Source organism: Centrocercus urophasianus, unplaced genomic scaffold (assembly GCF_019232065.1).
Source record: "Centrocercus urophasianus isolate 14NV4802_14NV808 unplaced genomic scaffold, USGS_Curo_1.0 seq_40, whole genome shotgun sequence".
Taxonomy (NCBI): Eukaryota; Metazoa; Chordata; class Aves; order Galliformes; family Phasianidae; genus Centrocercus; species Centrocercus urophasianus.
Genome location: NW_024884978.1, coordinates 3,652,939 through 3,670,807, shown reverse-complemented (window position 1 = coordinate 3,670,807; position 17,869 = coordinate 3,652,939). Strand labels below are relative to the sequence as shown.

General features: G+C 44.2%; 1 protein-coding gene across 1 annotated transcript in view; it reads left to right on the top strand.

Annotated features, from left to right (window-relative positions):
- The window catches only part of HLF (HLF transcription factor, PAR bZIP family member), a 33,929-nt gene extending 16,443 nt beyond the window's left edge, over positions 1 to 17,486 (top strand). The window contains exons 3-4 of the mRNA XM_042833046.1: positions 9,654 to 9,874; positions 13,562 to 17,486. Coding sequence (XP_042688980.1) covers positions 9,654 to 9,874; positions 13,562 to 13,777 — 437 coding nt within the window. The 3' untranslated portion in view covers positions 13,778 to 17,486. The remainder of the gene's footprint in view (positions 1 to 9,653; positions 9,875 to 13,561) is intronic.
- Positions 17,487 to 17,869: the final 383 nt, after the last annotated feature.

The window sequence follows — 17,869 nt, the reverse complement described above, 5'->3', positions numbered from 1 at the left end:
GAAGTGCTGGGTGTGAGTGGTGTGGAATGTACATACGTAAATGGACCTGGGCATGAGGAGGCAAGGTGTTTCCACCTGTGAGCGGATTAGTTACTTCTGGTGTAGTGCACAAGGATGCAGTTTGCTTCTGCAGGAAGAATGTGTTAAAGGAGGCACGAAGCACCTTAATTGTGAGACCTGCTCTTGAATTATTTACAAACCTCTGGAGCACCATAGATCTCATCAGTGCTGGTTTCTTTTTCCCTTCTGGGTACGTAAAGAGAGAACAAATAAAAACCTTACAGGCTTTCTGCATTTTAGAAGTATTATTTATATGGTGCAACTCTGTTTTCTGTTGTTTTTTATATCCGAAATAGAGAAGGCTTTAGAATAGAAGAAGAACTGCATATCTGAATTTAAGATAAAATAAGATGATCTCCCTGACAGAGTCAGTAGAAATGATGTGATATGACAGTTGCTGTAGCAACACCACCTACTTCATGAAAATCAGAGTTAACAGGAGTGTAAAAGGTAAAGCCCACATAATTTTCCAAGCCTATGAATCGCTGCTGCCCTCAGCTTGCGGTGCCTTCCAACTCTCCAGTGTTTCTCTTTTCACTTGGGCACAGATGTACTTTCTGCATGGCCGACCCCAGATTCAGCAGTGCTGTGTGGTGGAGCCCACAGCAGCTTTGCATGTGCATGACCCACTGTGAACAGAGGAGCAGAGCATGTGGGATCGAGACCCCTCCAAAAATCCTCTGGGAAGGTTTAGACAACAAAGTACTATAAGGCCTATGCTGTACTGCAGCTATTCCAGGTGCAGAATACAACCGCCATGTTAAAAGGGTGCCGGATCATCCAGCTGTGGGAGTCAGCTAACAGGAAAGCAGTGTTACACTTACTGCAAACTGTAAGAATTGTCAAGACTGAAGGTGCCACAGATGAGTGTGTTGTCCCTTCCCTCCCTCTCATATAATCCTGAAATAACAGTGTTGCACAGCAGTGACACCATGCTTGTGGGAGCAGAACGCATCTTTTGATCAGTGTGGCACAGAGCTGCTCATTTGGCTGTTGCCAAGTGCCCAGCACAGCACACAGAGGGCTTTGTTTGCTAGCAGGCAGAGAATTGTACAAAATTTACTATATTTGAAGGGGGTAGAAGTATCTCTGTTAAAGAAATGCTTCGGTACCAAGACATTGTTTGAAAGTTGGTCGGTACGTCTGGATTGGCAACTAATTCTGTAATTTGCAGCTATGGCTGCTGCAAGGAAAATACTGTATTAAAAATAAGTTTACTGAAATTAAGGTTACCATTGGCTTACAATTCTCTTAATGAAAATTTTCAGAAAACAGAATCCAGTTTGCTTACGTGTATTTTAAAAATGCTGACACGTTTGTAAAGCTCCCATGAAATGTGGACTGTTAAGTGATTTGCCAATTCTTGTTGTCTTCAAGTTTACATTCAAACAATTTGATATTTTTATGAATGCTTGGCTGTGTGTGATTGCAAAAAGTAAAACCCTAATTGCTTGTGAGTTGGATCAAAATTGAATTGGGTATTTGATGTGCTACAGAAATGTGCAGCAGCTACGAAGAAATACAGCCTCACCAGTAACGTCTGTATGCAACATGTTCTGGAATTTTCCCTAAGCCTCGGTTGCATTCTCTTCCTCCTCTGACCCATTTTCAGACTATGTGATGACTGATGCATTCGTATACTTTATAATGGAAGTTAGATCTCTGTCATCCTGTTCTGGTACCCAAGAAGAGGACATTCACACCACCTTTGCTTTCTTTGTCTGTGCCTAGTGAGAATGACATTAGTATGTAAAAGCAAACGAGGCTCCTGTGCAAACCAAATGCAGGCTTTTGCTGTTTTGAAATTTTGCTGTTCTTTTTTTCCAGCTTCGTTACTGGGTCCTAAAATTAAGTTGGAGAGAAAAGAAAATGCATTAAGTCTTACTTAATAGGTTAGAGAAAAACAACTTGTCCTCATTCTGGCATCTCTGCTTCTTAAATTGTGATTATAAAGATAACTCTCTGTAAAGCTTTAATTTTGTTTTGCCACCTAAAGAGCGTGCTTTGTTTTAGTGAACGAGAAATGTAAATAAAACCAAAAGCCAATGAACAGCTAGAGCAAATTTGTATTGTGTACAGAACAGGTCAAAAGAGAAGGTGAGATTTGCAAGCCGCTGTAACTCTGCCCGGTGACCCCTTTTTTGGAAGGGATACATTCAGCCAGGGGCTGATAGCATCTGTTGTCTGTCTCTCAGGTCTGGCATTGCCTGCCGATGGGAGGAAATGTACCTGGTTCACGTGGCTTCTCCATGCCACTGCAAATCTCACTCAGCTGTGTTTTGATAACACGCCCAAGCAAGATCAGCTTGGGTACTAGAACTGGGTAACAGATACATGACTCATGAGTGGCATATGCTGCCGGGATTACATGGTGGCTTTGCAAGACCTGTTTACTGACTGGGAGCGTGCTGTCCTGGATGTTCATTAGCCAAATAGATAGAGCAATATGAGAAGAACTTGCTCTGGATATTTGCAGAAGACGTTGGCAGTGACATGAACGCACAGCTTGTCGTTCTGAAAGTGGTATTCTACTTAAGGGGAATTTATGGATGCCATATGAGGCTGATGCCTAAAGCAGGGACTCAGTTAAAGTCTACTGTTGGTGGACTGATTGATTAAAGCTGGGTCTAAGGAAGGAAAAATGGACCGCTGTCTCCTTCAGAACAGGTTGACAGTTCTGATGCTTTTCTGGAAGGTTCTCTATCAGAAACAAATTGTACTTTCTCAGGAACCTTGCTGTATGTGAATAATGTGCCAAAGGATGTCGTGAAGCTCCAGCATACCAGAGGACAGCAGCATCTTGAAGTGAAATGTGCTTCTAAGCCAAAATGAAATACCTGTATGAGCGTGCTTTCATGCACCTTCTCTTCCAGCTCTGCCCTCTCTAAATGTCATCTTATAGTACATGTCATCTTGTAGGACATTCCTGTCTGTGTAGGAAAAGCAGAGCCCTACAAAAAATCAGAAAGTAATTTTAGAGGCTTTTCAAGGATTTGAAAAGGGGAATCCCTGTGCATTGTCCCAGGATCAAGGTAAATCCCTTATTCTCTGTGTGTAACAGCTGTGCAAGGGAGTTGTTGAGAATGGAAACAATGGGTTTTGGCATCCTGCAGTCTGGCTGTAGGGGCAGGTTTAGGAAGGAATAAAAATCTGATTTCCTGGGAGCTGTCAGCAATGGGGCCTCACGGAACAAAGTGCTGTCTTCACACAGGTTAAAGAGTATCAGTCTTAGAGAGTAGCAGAGTTGTAAGTCCAGTGGGCATCGTGGAAGATTTCACGTGGTGATGCCTCAGTTACTTATTTATCCCTTTTGAAGGTCACTGGAGGCATATAGTGTATTGTGTGCACACTGTGCTAACCGTGTGCAGGACTTGCAAATTCAAGCCCTCAAAAGCCTGCAGGCACTGAAACAAAGGCCACATGTGCAGCTCCAGATAGTGCAGCCCCATCCTTTCTCTGCTCTGAGATACAGGCTTTAATTACATTATATCCTCTTCTTTTTATCCTTTCCCTTTTGAATGCAGAGGTCAGACCAGCTCTGTGTTGAATCAGAGCTGTATCAGGAAGGAAGCGGTTGTCTGTAGGATCTTGGATCTTGACCTCATTTGCTGCAGATGTGAGAGGACACGAGGAACTAAGAAGGAGAAGTCTGGCAGCAAAGAGAACGATTATGTACGGAGAAACTGGGTTTTGTTACTTTCCTTGCCATACGGTTCAGTAGAACTCTGAACAAGTTCAATGGCATGAACAGAGAGCACACTGAAAAGACAACCTGGATTTTCTCATGTGCCCCCCATCTGGCATGCAGGCTGGCATTGAGCAGCCCTGCAGTTTGCAGCACCCCTGCACTGGCACTGAGCACGAGGCAGAGCTGCACGGAGCTGGGGCTGTGGGCTGTGAGCACAGAGCTCTCCTGCTCCCTTCCTCTCTTCCAGGACAGAGCACAAGCACTGGGCAAGGAAAAGTTGGCCAGAAATTTGTAGCAGGTTCAAAACAAAGTATTTTTGCTGAAACTTCTTCAGGAAGCTGTGGAACCATTCTGGCAGAAACAGAAATTGGCACATTCAAATCCAAACAGAATGGCTGAAATCTGGCAAAGGCCTGAGAAACTGAAGACAGCATCCTCTATTGGGAAGTGTCAGGCAGTCTTAGTAAGACTACCAGTCCTGCCTGTAATAATACTGCAGAGGCCCGGAGCGGGAGGCACGCAGTGCTGAGAGGGGAAATGACAATTCCTTCATAATTAAATGCTCAAGATTCATAAACAGTGCTGGTATCTTTGAAAAGTACTTGTTTTTAAAACGTCTTAACTCTTAGTGTGGGTTAGGAGCAGTGCATGTGTTGTTGCATTGGATTATGATGATTTTTTTTTCTGGAGGAAAGGTTTGCAGTTGTTCCACGTTCTGCAGAATTTAGGCTGTGGAGGAGAAGAAATAGAAGAATATCTGTGCTGGGTTGGAGCAGTGGTCAAAATACACTTGTCTGTTGCTTTGGAAGAAAATAAAGCTCCTATGAGAATTGCTTACATAAATGCTCCCAAGGGTGACCTGCATCCTTCACCCCAGGCAGAGTGGCTGGGGTTGAGGCAGCATGGCTGGTTCTTCTCTACCTGTTAGTGCAGATGGTGGTCTTAGTAGCCATGCAGATGTTTCAGGGGCAGAAAGTCACTGAAATCAGATAGGAAAATAAAATGTAGCTTGTGATGTTTTAACTGAGGAACTCTGTGACCTGTGGATAAATGTTAGCCTCCAGAATACTATTCTTACTTTGCTATCTGGTTGGTTCTTTTGTCTGTCTTGCTTCCTGAGCTCTGCCTTGTGCTGTGCATTGAGTGACTTTGCCTAGAGGCAGAAAGAGTTAATGCAGAAATAGACAGCAGATCAGTCTGGGACAGTCTGTGATTTGGAGTGAGAGAAGTATCCCAAAAAGCTGGCCTGCCTCCAGCAGGATAAAAGGGTTGGAAATGGTACCAGCAGAGCAGTGGGGTTCTCTGGAGCAGCTCTGGGTGAGGATTAGGTGTCAATGCACTTCCACACTACATCATAACACTGACATACCCAAGGTGCCTTTAGTTTATATAAAGAAAAGTGACTTGCAAACACCTGTTTTTCTCTTTGGGCTGTTCATAAATTGAATGAGAAACTCCTCTTTTTTCTCCTTCCACCATTGCATGTGTAAAAAATAAGGGAAAATATTTTTCTTAGAACATCTTCCCTTTCTTTCCTCTTCTCAGCTGCTGTTTTCCAGCCAGCTGCAGAGCTGATGAGAAGTGTGGAAGGGCTGTGAGAAGGGAGATTTTTCTGAAAATCAGGCACATTTCTATGGGGCTTGAATGATTCAAAATTGAGTTCTACATAATTCATCCGGGATCTCCTGCAATACGAGTAATAAGTCTGTCAAGTAGTGGTACAGTTGAAGAGGTTATTTCCATCTTAGCTCTCCTAGACACAGCTGGAGGCAGGATGTTTAAAGAGGGGAAAATTACGAGTCAGGATTAAATGACCAAAGTCCCCACAACACCTCCATGTTTTGGTTTTATAGGTGTACAAAAGCACTGTTGTATATGAAGGTATATAAAAAAGCTACTGTACTTTTGAATTGTGTATTTTAATTATTGCAAGCAATTAAAAGCTGCTCTTTTCTTACCGGCTGCTCAGTGACCTAAATGACATGAGTGAATGGCTTCGGTCCATTTCTCTTTGAACAAGGAGCTGCACTGAAAATATTACCATTACGTTCAGCTTCCTCGCTGGCAGTCTCTGCTGGGAGGAGAAGGACTGAAAGGGTTAGAACAGCCAACTTTCTTTCAAGTCCTTCCTTCTGGAAAATTTTCTGCTATTGCTAATAGGAGCCAGAGCAACACCAAGAGCATTAGCGAAGGCAAACTGCTGGGGCAGCCGTAGCTGCTGGGGTTGCCAAAACCTGCTGACTTCTCTGCCGGGATCCACCTGGAGCTGCGTCTGTCCTGGCAGACAGTGCTGCTGGAGTGCGGCTCTGCGAGCGGGAAAGCTTCCAGACAAAAGGCCAGTGTTGACATAGTTGTGGTCTCTCCAGGCCACGGTTGAGACACATCACTGGGGTGGTATGAGGGGAAGTTTCCATTAACCATTGTTCCCAGCTTGCTTCCACCACCGCTGTGGAGTTCTGCAGCTGGATTTCCAAAAGAGCTCAGTGCTCAAGAGCTCTCGTTTCAGCAGCTTAAATGGAGGGGCTAAGATCTTTCCAAAACACTTGGCAATCATCAGCCCCCATTGATAACAAAGCTAAGCACACTGAATAGCCCAGCCACTTCACTGTTGTGAAAATGTGGCCGCTGTTGTGAGTACGGAGTGTTTAAACAGTACAGAGGCTGGCAGTGAAGGCATCTGGCTGCTGATGCTGAGCAGCAGAGGCTTTACCTTCACCTGGCCTTGCGGCTGGCACTGAAGGCTTCCTCCTTGGCTGATTCCTTGCGCATCACGGCCTCTGACCGGCCCTCTCTCGGGATGTTGTGACAGCTGTGAAGCTTGCTGATGTGAGGATTAGTCGGCTGCTAGGCACATGACGTTCAGATTGCTGTTCTTATTTGACCTACCTCTGATTGCGAGGAATTTAGTGCATAAAAATAACACCCTGAACAAATTTGGCAGAAGGATGCACAGCTAAAGTGCCATGAATACAGGGAGAGAGGAGGTTGAAAAGCAGTGTAACATGAGGCCACATACTGTACTTCTGCACTAACAGCAGTGCCAAGTCCAGCACAGCCCACACTGTCGTCTTAGGTTACGACGAGTTCCAGCACCACGTAGATGCAGTGGCCATTAGCCAGTAAACTAACGAAGACAGGTTCCTGGCTTGCATTATTGGCAAAACTTGATAGAACAAATACAAAGATACAGAGTGCCAGGAGTTGCCTAACATAAAACATTGGACAAGGAAATACTGGTTTTTCTGCCTGGGGTTTCATCCACCCTCGTTAACTCTGTTGTGCTCAGTGGAGTTCCTGATCATCTGCAGAGCACACCAGAGCAGAGAGCAAACACAGACTGACAGAGGTGTGCAGGTGGTTGGGAGCCTGTGAATCTCTTCCAGCATAATAGTCTTCAGACTCCTAGGTAATAATGCTTAGCTGTGCACATCATTTTTTCAGGCTCTGCATTAGTGAAAGCAGTCACCTTTACTGAGCCTTGCCTTGAAGGTCCTTGAGGACCTTTAGTACGGGGAGCTTGGACTGGGCAAAGCAAAGTTCGAGCAGGTGGGTAAGAACGCAGGATTGTGGTTACTGCACATTCCTCTCCCGGATTACTTAGAAGTGCAATGCTCTTTGTTTTAGTGGTTTGTTGTTTTTTTCACCGGGCAAGACGCAATACCTCAATATCCCATGTTGAAAAAGAGCTTTTACGCCCTTTCCTTCTTTAGAGAGATCTTGTAAAATTTCACTTACAAACCTCATGTTATTGTGTCACATGGCATATTGTAGATAAATGATGTCAGCTGATAGTCTGTACCTAGAACTTTAGCAATACTGCAATACCCGTGCTTCTGTTGAGGGCAATTAGAAAGCTGGGGCAAATTTCACAATCTGCGTGACTTTTAGAAATACCCTGCATGCTCACTGAAAATGTTATGAGGTATTCAGAAATAGTGGCTTGCTTCATTTTTATCTGCATTACTGAAGTTGCAAGCTTTGTACCTGCGTGTTTCTCTATATTGGTCTGCATTAAAGAATATCTGGTTGCTCTGATACAAGTATGCTAACATCAAAGGAAGCTTTCCTGCATTTAATCCTTTAAATAAGCCTGTTTCTGCCAGCCCATGTATCTGGAATGAGATTAGCTATCCATTTAAAGCAAGGTACAAAAATGTCTTGGTTTACTGAGCCTTCTGGGCTGGCTTTGAAACAGTTAATAGTTTGGATTTCCCCACCACCCCCTTTGAAAACAGTTTAGCTTAAACACCTATTAACCAATGTTGTCCCCAGGTCTGACCAAAAAGCCTTTCTGCCAAAGCTGCCCACAGGCAGAGTCCCACTGCCTGTGTCCTGCTGCCTGTGACCCTGGGGTTGGTCTGCACCTGCACAGCAGGCAGAGGTGGGCTGATCACCATCCCATGGCTGCCCGGCCCTGAGCACACGGTGCTGCTGGGCTCCGTGAGGAAGGCTGCCAGGAAGCCCGGCGCTCAGCACCGAGGCCTTGGCAGCAGCAGCCATGTTGTGCAGCACGGGAGGAAACGCGGCGTTGGCGCAGCGCGGGCAGATGAATTCTTTCCTCTTGCTCTCTCATACAGATATATATATATTAATCAAATAACTTTGATCCTCCTTTTTTCTTCTCCCAGGCCCTTACTAACCTTTCCTGGAAGCTGATTTTATCAGTGCTATTTTAAAATAGGAGTTACAAAAGACAGGCTCCCTGTCAGTAAGCCCTGGTTTGCACAATGCAATCCCCCGGTGCATTTTCTGCGCAGTTCCAATATTGTTGCTGCAATCTGTTAGATTAAAATAAAACTGTATTGTTAACAGTGACCTTGATTTGGAATTAGAAATGACACTTCATGTTTACCATTTTACGCTGTCAATATTACAGATGCAGGCACGAATAGGGAAATATTATGCAGTCACAGGATGTTTGTGTGGATATTATGAAAGCCACCATCTCTCTAAAGTCAAAGTGAATCAACTAATAGCCAAAATTATAAAGGAATATCTACTTCAATCACAAGTTCTTCTGAAGTCAATGAGGCTGGTACTTCTGAGGCATGTGAAAACTCCTGAAAATTCTGCCCATGGGGAAAGGCAGCTGACCTTAGGATCCTATTTTTGGAACCTTTGGTTGAGATTTTAAATTGGAGTTGTAGTGGGAATGCTGCCTGTACTGGGCTTGTCACACTGGAGTCTTGAAGGCTATACTGAAGGTTAAAAAAAGAGAAGTAGATGTGATAATAGTTCTTTTCTTGCAGTAGACTCCTTTTAAATAGTTCTTATAAAGGAGCAATAAACAGTGTACATAAGAGTTCTTCCGTTTTTGCAGAGCATCAGTGTAGCCTGCTATGTTGCTGGTTTCCTTCACTGTCTTTAAAACGTTTCCAGTAAGATTTCTGAGAGAATAGTTAGCACCTCCTTAGCAGAGAGCTGTGGCACAGCTTGACAGTACACTTTGATGAGATTTTTTTCCTACTGCAACTAATACACCTTCAGATTCTAGAAATCTTTGTGTGAGAATAAGAGGAAAGATTGCAGTGCAGTGGATAAATCAGACCTAAATGACAGCACTTATGATTTGTTCCCGAGGCTGTGATCGTAAGGCACAGGTTGGAGCAGTAAGCCCTCTGCCTGCACTTGAGAGCAGCTCTGCTGGGTTCGTTGATCCTAAATGGGCACGTAAGATTAGCAACCAGAATTAGGAACCAGTTTTGAAAAGAACGGCATGAGCATGTCGGGACCTGAATGTGCACCCTGCAGATGGGCAATCTAATATTTGAGCAGAGTTGCTACCAAACTTACAGTGAAAGCTTAAAGAATTATTGGTATTTACAGAGCCTTTAAAATCCATGCTCAGTGATATTATTTACATAGTTTCTTCTAACATAGCTGAATTCTTCCTTTATTTTTGTAGGTCAGATCTTGCCAACGAACCGAAACACACCAAGTCCTATTGATCCAGAGACCATCCAAGTTCCCGTTGGCTACGAACCTGACCCCGCAGATCTTGCTCTTTCCAGTATTCCTGGCCAGGAGATGTTTGACCCTCGTAAGCGCAAATTCTCTGAAGAAGAGCTGAAACCACAGCCAATGATTAAGAAAGCTCGCAAAGTCTTCATTCCAGATGATCTGAAGGTAAATTGGAACTGGTGACCAGTTTGTTCCTACACAGACCCTAAGACAGTAGTTCTCTCAGATATGCATTAGGAGCATGAATCTGTTTGCTCATGTAGTGTAAATCTGCCAAACTAAAAACGACATTTTTTGTAGAATCAAACTGTCAGTGGTTCTGAGGAAGATTGAGGGGAGGATGTCCCTTATGTGTTAATCAACAGTTGAAATTCGTATCAATATTAATTTCCTTTGTATGCCAGAAACTTCCTGCGTGACCTTGGACAGGCTTAATTTGTCCCATATTTCCCACTTACAAAACAGTCTGATCATGTTTCCTTTTCCTCCACCCTGTCTGGCTCATTGGCATAGTCTGCAAAGTCTTCAAGGAAGAATCCCTCACTCACAGAGCGTCTGTGGAGACAGAATAAAATATGTTTTGTCTTGTTTGGAAGTTTCTTTAGCTCTGTGTTTTAACAACAAATGGGAACACCACACTAAATGCTATTAATTTAAGTGAAAGAATCTAAAACTGTTTAAGGAAAGTCAAAGAAAATAATTCTGCCAGTAAGTGCATTTTAGTACAATATTTAAAACATAATACAATAACAGCACAGTATTTAAAAAGAGGAAGCACACTTGTTTATGTCTCTCACCATTTCTGAGATGTGAAGAGCAAAAACTCCTCAGAAGAGAGCTGAACAAATTGACCAGCTGATTCAGTTTATCAAATAACTGTGAAAATTGTCATTATTTTCAAAGTTCCTTTCCCAGCATGTGATTGCCAAGAGGACCTTTTTATCAGAAGTAGTCAATGCAGAGTTTCATCCTGCTGTTGCTCCCTGAGATACTGATTGAAAGCCTGTTGGAAGAGGGAATCTTTGGCGGTGTGTGCAAAGAGGCTGTGGTGCCACGTGTGTAAACCACAGTGATAGATTTAGGGAAAGAAGCTGATGCTGTTTGCTATTTTTATCCCTAAGGATAATGTTGTGCAAGCTAAAAGCAAAGAAAGCACAGTCCTGGTGGTGTTCAGGTGGTAATGTTGCTGTCACTTTGTAATGTCCTCTGTTTTCATTCAGAAAGGTTTCTCTGTACCATGCCATTATTTTTTCAGGCAAATTTTACTATTTTTGATGCTCTGTTGGCATTGCAGTGTACTGTGAGGTCTACCTAAGTAGAGAAGTTCAGTACAGAAATGGCTACACGGATGTAAGGAGAGGGAAATTTGTGTCGTACATCATTTTGTGGTATCTCCCAGGTATCCTTGCTAGCCAAAGTTAGCTTTTGCCAAAAATGCCTCATAACAAAGGTAGAAAATGTCACTGCCTTGCACACAGCAGTGGAGCACATAAGTTTTCAGTCTAAGGCTAGAAATACAGGGTCTCATTTCCCTGAGATAACCACACCAGATGCCCTTGACTCATTTCAGAATGCTTGACCCAAGTGCTGCTTCTGCCTGGCATGTGGAATGGCTGTTGAGTTCTCGGGGAGGGTAAGCAGATTAGACCAGTCAATCGTCTCTGGTTGCATGTGATTTTGAAATGCCAGCCTTACCTCTTTTGGGCCTGGATTAAGGGATTTGCCGTAGCAATTTGTTAAAATAAAGATGGATGAAGCCTAGGTGGCACACTAATAAATTGCTTAAAGCTGATTTTTTTTTTGAGTGGAATGAGATGGGAAATTATAAACAAGATTTGGGTCATAGCTTTTTGCTGCATGCTTGTTTTTAAGAGGATTTTGGGGGGGGTCCTGTCTCAATGCAGGTAAAAAGCAATTTAGAGATACACTGGCTCCAAATCATCATTACTGGACACCTGGCTCAGCTAAAATAGTGCAAAGCAGTTGCAGAGTGCTTCTAGCTGTCGTTTTGCTCTTGCTTTGCCTTGTGCAAGCAGCGGCATAAGATGCAGAGCAGCTGCATTAGTCTTGGCAGGTTTCCTGCAGAGAGACAGAGGAGTGGGTGGTGTTTCCCTGCTTGGTAGGGACAGATGGCTCTTAGATCTCGCCCAGGAGATGGGGCTGTGCTTCCATGCTCGGTAGAACAGGAGAGCTGCACTCAGATCGTAAGAGAATGTAAGCGTATAAAAATGGAAGGATGGTGCTGGGAAGGGAAGTTGGAGCTGTATGGCTCCACCAGGCAGTCTGAAGGCTGAATCGCTGTGTCACTTCTTCTTCAGTTTCACTTTTCTTAAGAGATTCTGCCCACTTTGTGTTTAGTGAATTGTTCTTGAGCTTAATTAACTTTCATACCAACAATGCTGCTACTTAGAAGAGTGGTGAAATCAGATGAAATTAAGTATAAAGTTAGAGCTGAAGGAAATCTCCTAGAGCCGAGTCTTTTGGGGCAATGCTTTGGGAACGTGCTGACTTGTGAGACTTTGGAGGTGAGCGAACCTATTTCTGGCAAATGCTTTATTCTTCACTGTTAGAGTCCATTGCATGAATCTCTTTGTGGATGGTACCAAAGCAGCCGTCCTTGTTTTGCCATTCCTGAGTTGGCTGTGAAGCTGTGCCAAGAAAACTTCTTCTAGTGACTTCCTGTTCTGGTGTGCAAACACAAACCCTTTGGGGTGCTGTAGTGAAAGCTCTGAACAGAGCGAAGAGCCAAGCAGCAGAGGATGTGATGGCTCCAAAAGAGAGCCCCAGGTGTTGGGTGACAAAGAGGAGCAGGGCCATGCAGGAATTAATTGGTACTGCTTGAGCAACCGCTTGGGAGTCATGGCACACGTAGGTGGATGTGCTAAGTAGGTCAGCATAGCTGTGAGATGGGTCGGACCAGAGTGTCGCGTTGGTTTTCCTTGGAGGAATTCATTCTCAGGAGGATGAGAGGCTTTGTGCAAACATCTTGGCAGAAATACCGGCAGAGCTCTGTGCTCACAGGGCTGTGCCTGCAGGTCTGTAACTTCTGTCCCTGCCTTGTCAGAGCTCAGTGGGACAGTGAATCAGAGTATCACAGAATCACGGAATCACAGAATGGCCCAGGTTGGAAGGGACTTGAAGGATCGTGAATCTCCAACCCCCTGCCACATGCAGGACCATCAACCTCCCCATTTAATACCAGCCCAGGCTGCCCAGGGCCCCATTCAACCTGGCCTTGAGCTCCTCTAGGGATGCACACGGCATCCACAGCCTCTCTGGGCAGCTGTTCCAGCACCTCACCACTCTCATAGTGAAGAACTTCCCCCTGACATCCAACCTCAATCTTCCCTCCCTCAACTTCAAACCGTTTTCCCTCATCCTGCTGTTGTCTCCCCTTTCCAAGAGTTGACTCCCCTCCTGTTTGCAGGCTCCCTTTAGGTACCGCAGGGTGCAATGAGGTCACCCTGCAGCCTTCTTTTCTCCAGGTTGAACAAGCCCAGCTCCCTCAGCCTGTCTTTGTAGGGAGGTGCTCCAGCCCCCTGATCATCTTTGTGGCTCCTCTGGACCCTCTCCAACAGCTCCATCTGTCTTGTACTGGGGGCTCCAGACCTGGATGCAGCACTGCAGACGGGTCTCACAAGAGCAGAGCAGAGGGGGACGATCACCTCCCTGTCCCTGCTGGCCACCCCTCTGCTGATGGAGCCCAGGATCCCATTTGCTTTCCGAGCTTCAAGAGCAGAGTAGGCAAACTCACAGCAAAGCCGGTGGTGCTGCACAGGGAGCACATCGCACCGACCGCTCCCTGCGGGACGTCTAACGGCTCGTTTGTGTCTCCCTGTGTTCACTGAGCAGGACGACAAGTACTGGGCGAGGCGCAGAAAGAACAACATGGCTGCCAAGCGGTCGCGGGACGCGCGCCGGCTGAAGGAGAACCAGATCGCCATCCGGGCCTCCTTCCTGGAGAAGGAGAACTCGGCGCTCCGGCAGGAGGTGGCCGACCTGAGGAAAGAGCTGGGCAAGTGCAAGAACGTGCTGGCCAAGTACGAGGCGCGGCACGGCCCCCTGTAAGGGCGCGGGGAGGGGAGGGGAGCGGGGTATTTTTTCTTTTTTCTTTTTTTTTGTGTGTTTTGTTTTTGTTTCGGTTGCGGGTTGGCATTTGAATAGATGGACAATGTGTTTCCTGTTTGATAGCACCACGCCCAAACCAACCTTTCTGTCTTCAGCACTTTACCAGAAGCAGAAACAAAACTGACTTCACGTTATTTTCTTTTCGTTTGCGTGTGCGGCGCATCTGTGTGCACGTGTGTTCACACCTCCGGGTGTGTGCATGTGTGCATGTGTGCATGTGTGTGTGTGTGTGTGTGTGTGTGTGCACGCATCTCAGCACTTCCCATTTTTACAAAGCCCTCTTCGAAGGGTGCCACATTTTTACCTGGACTGTTGAGAACCGCCATAGTAAGCTTTTTATTACGTTGGTTTTTTTTTTTCTCAGTGCTGCTTTGGATTAGGGTTTGTATGTTCTTGTAACCGGTTCCATCCTCCTGACTCACTTGGAAAGATCCCAGTATAAATTATATTTAAAAAAAAAAAAAAAAAGGAAAAAAAAAAGAAAAAAGAAAAAAAAAGTAGGGCTCAGTTTTTTGAGAGTAACAAGCTGTCGTTTAAGTACGTCTAATCAGAAAAGTTAACATGCTAATAAAGTGCACAAATAATAATTTAGTACTACACTGCAGAAATATTAATTTATAGATTGCTTTTGTTGTATTTTAAGTTCTGGTGATAATTGTCTTCAGATTTAAAGTGCTGTTAGACTGAGTTAGCTCTACTCATTATAGACCCCATAATGGCTTCTCTGTAGCTATTAAGGTTCCTTTTATTTCCACGGACCCCAGGTAGGTAGGAGTACTATTGATAGACCACAGAGTGTGTACTTTGCACTGTCTGTACCTGAAGCAATAATCCTATTGTACGCTAGCGCATGCTGCCTGGATGTTCCTAGTGGACGTAGGATGGTTTCCCTTCCCAACAGGAGTTTTAATGTCTTTAACAAAAAAGAAAAAAGACACGTTCATGTGAGCATGCTAATTGTATCCCTGCTATAGGGAGCGCATGTATAAGAAGCAGGATAATTACCTGAAATGACAAAGTTAATAGCATCAACTCAGATCTGGCATTGGAATCAGAGGGGCTTTTCTGTTTTCAGTTAGTTACGCATTTCTTCGAGCTCCATTTTGTGATTAAAAATTAAATAACCTGAATTCAGTTGTTTTTTTCCCATGTTGTGTAATATATTTTCTGTGGATTATATCTTGCTGTTATAAAAATCACTTTGATTCAGTTAGAAAAAGTCACTGGTTTGCAAAGCCCATTTCTCCTAGTGGTTGTTGTTTTGAGTGTGACATGAACTGATGGTTCTGAATTCTGTTGTTTTAAACTCTCTCTTTGCTTTTGAACACTTATGTTCGAATCTAAAGTGGACTTCTGAGAAATGAATGTAAGAGACACTGGTGTATCTCAGAGGGGGATGGTGTTGTCATATACTGTGGTTAATCCAATCAATCTAAGTGTTTACTATAGACCAAAAGAACAGATATTATAAAATGTATAAAGTTTATACAGAATAATTATAGTATGTTTGTTTTGTACAGTATTTTTCAAGTACAAATACTGACAGTGTATTTTGAAAGACATATATTATATATAACAAAGAGAAAAAGCTATTCCATGTTTAAAATATATAGCAAAGGTATATATTCTCCATTATTGTACAGAAAGGAAATGCTTAGGAGGTTGTTGGTTGGTTTCAGTTTTTGTTTTGTGAACCTCTCGTGTTTTAAGCCTACCACTGGCACACTGGCATGTTCTATGCTTTAAATTAAGTTGTTATGGAAGTAGTGTGGCTTTCCAGGCTGTTCGGTATTACTGAAGAAGAGAGACTTGCTTATTTTCCATTGGAAACACGTGACAGATCTGTTTCATAGGGACAAAGCACAATATGGATTTTAGGCAACTATTGATTGGACATTGCAATTTCTAAAGGCAAAAAACAGCATGCAAACCCCAAACTCACTCACTTCTAATCTGCTGCTGCTGCTTGAATCTGTTTCCAGGTGACCTTTTTTCTGATGAATAGCTCAGTTCATGTGTACGGTTGTACGTAGTGCACATGGTCATTCACATGTGAGTAAAATACGGTGCTACATGTCCTGCTCACTGTTTCCTGAGTGTTTTTGGCATTGTTTTCAAATAAAAAGGTCGTTCATTCCATTAAACAATGATTCAGGAGATGGCTACAAAGGACCCGACATTTTGTCCAGCATTACAGACATCCGTGCACACTGACGTTTTCCCAGTACTTGATCTCAGACCCAGCATGTCCCTCACCGCGCAGTCCTCGCCCGTGGACCTTGAACTCAGTGAGCTCAACTTTCTTCCATGTGCTGCAGCAAAGCTTGGAGTGCAGTCAGTTCTTTTCTAGAGCTCAGTGTAAGGCACTGAATGCACAAATGGAAAAGCAGGAGGCAGCGGCCAGCACAGCTGAGCCTTCATCATCTGCTCTGTGCTCTGGGAAGCAGAAGTTTGCTTTCCCTTTGGCGCTGCGTGGCGGTGGCGGAGCTCCCCAAGCAGCCACTGCCACGGATGCATCTTTAGCAGCTGCGCAGCAATTGGCAGCAGTTTGTCATCAGCATCACTGTGAGCATTCTTGGAGTGGTGCCTGAAAAGCAGAAATGGTGGAAATGAAATCAGCTGATGTGGAAATGGTGAGAGCCATTGGTACGCTGCATTGTGACCACAGAGTGCTCCTTAAAGGAGCCCGAGGGCTTTGGGTGCTCCCTGTACGACACCCTCTCAGAGCTCAGGACTCGTGGCCAAAAACCTGGCAGTGACAACAGGTTTTCCAACCAGGCTGTTTCCCCAGCGTGGCATAAACCAAGAGGAAATTCAGCTCATGTTCGGCTCCGCGGCTCAGTTCAGCTGGAGTCATCACAGCTCTGATGGCTGTGAAGGAGCTTGCAGGCATAAGAAACTCTCATTTTATAAAAATAGAAATATATGTATTTGCAGAATAAATACCAGCATGTCTAAATAATTCACTGACCTCTACTAAAAACGTAAGCATCAGTAAAATGCTTAATTTCTATTTCTTTACCTCCGGATCTTAGAAGCGAATTCTTTCTTTTTGAGAAGGAATATCCTCAACACAAATGGAATCTGAGACGTATTTGTGAACATGAGCACCTTGGGGAGCTGCTTTGGAAGGTGCGTGGCAGAGGGCAGGGGAGTCCTTTTCTTTCTTTCCAATGGTGCTTTGGGGTCACTGGATCTGACACCATGGCAGCACTGTCTGACTTGAACTCACAGAAGCAAAGTGCCCCGGGCAGCACTGGGGCTCCGTGTGTGCTGTGCTGCCTGCAGCACCAAAGGCTCCTGGCCAAGGATCATCTTGCCTCTGTGGGTTTGTAATAACCCCAATTATTGCTTAAAAGCTATTTTTGCATGTGACTTACAATAGGGATGTGCAGTTTTATTTTTATTGAGGTTTTTTTTTTTTTCTATGTCAAGAAGGAAATATATGTATGTATTAAAACAAGTGATCAACCATTGTATTTCTGGCAACACCACAAGACAGCATCTGTTTAAACACAAGTTTAATAAGATCAAATTAACTGTACAACAAGAAATGGATTGCATCCTGTATGCTGTTCAGCCCAAATCTTATTTTATTTTTGTCTGTTATTCTCAATGTTTAATAAACTTTTAAATTTGTCTTCTCTCAGCCACGTGCTTCTCTCTGTCGGTGCTGGGAGGGCTCTGCTCCCGCTGTTCCCGCACACGCTGCTCTCCAGCAGAGGATTACTGATGTATTTTAGACACAAAGCACAGGTGATGGGGCCAAATAGAATGTATCCATGTTTTATGCATCTGTATTTTCCAGCCCATCTAAATACACACACATATAAGCGTATGTATACCCGAAGCATGCACGCTGTGCACACACGTACACACATGTACACACACACACGTACACACATGTACACACACGTACACACATGTACACACACACACACACGTACACACATGTACACACATGTACACACACACACAGACGTACACACACACGTACACACACGTACACACATGTACACACATGTACACACA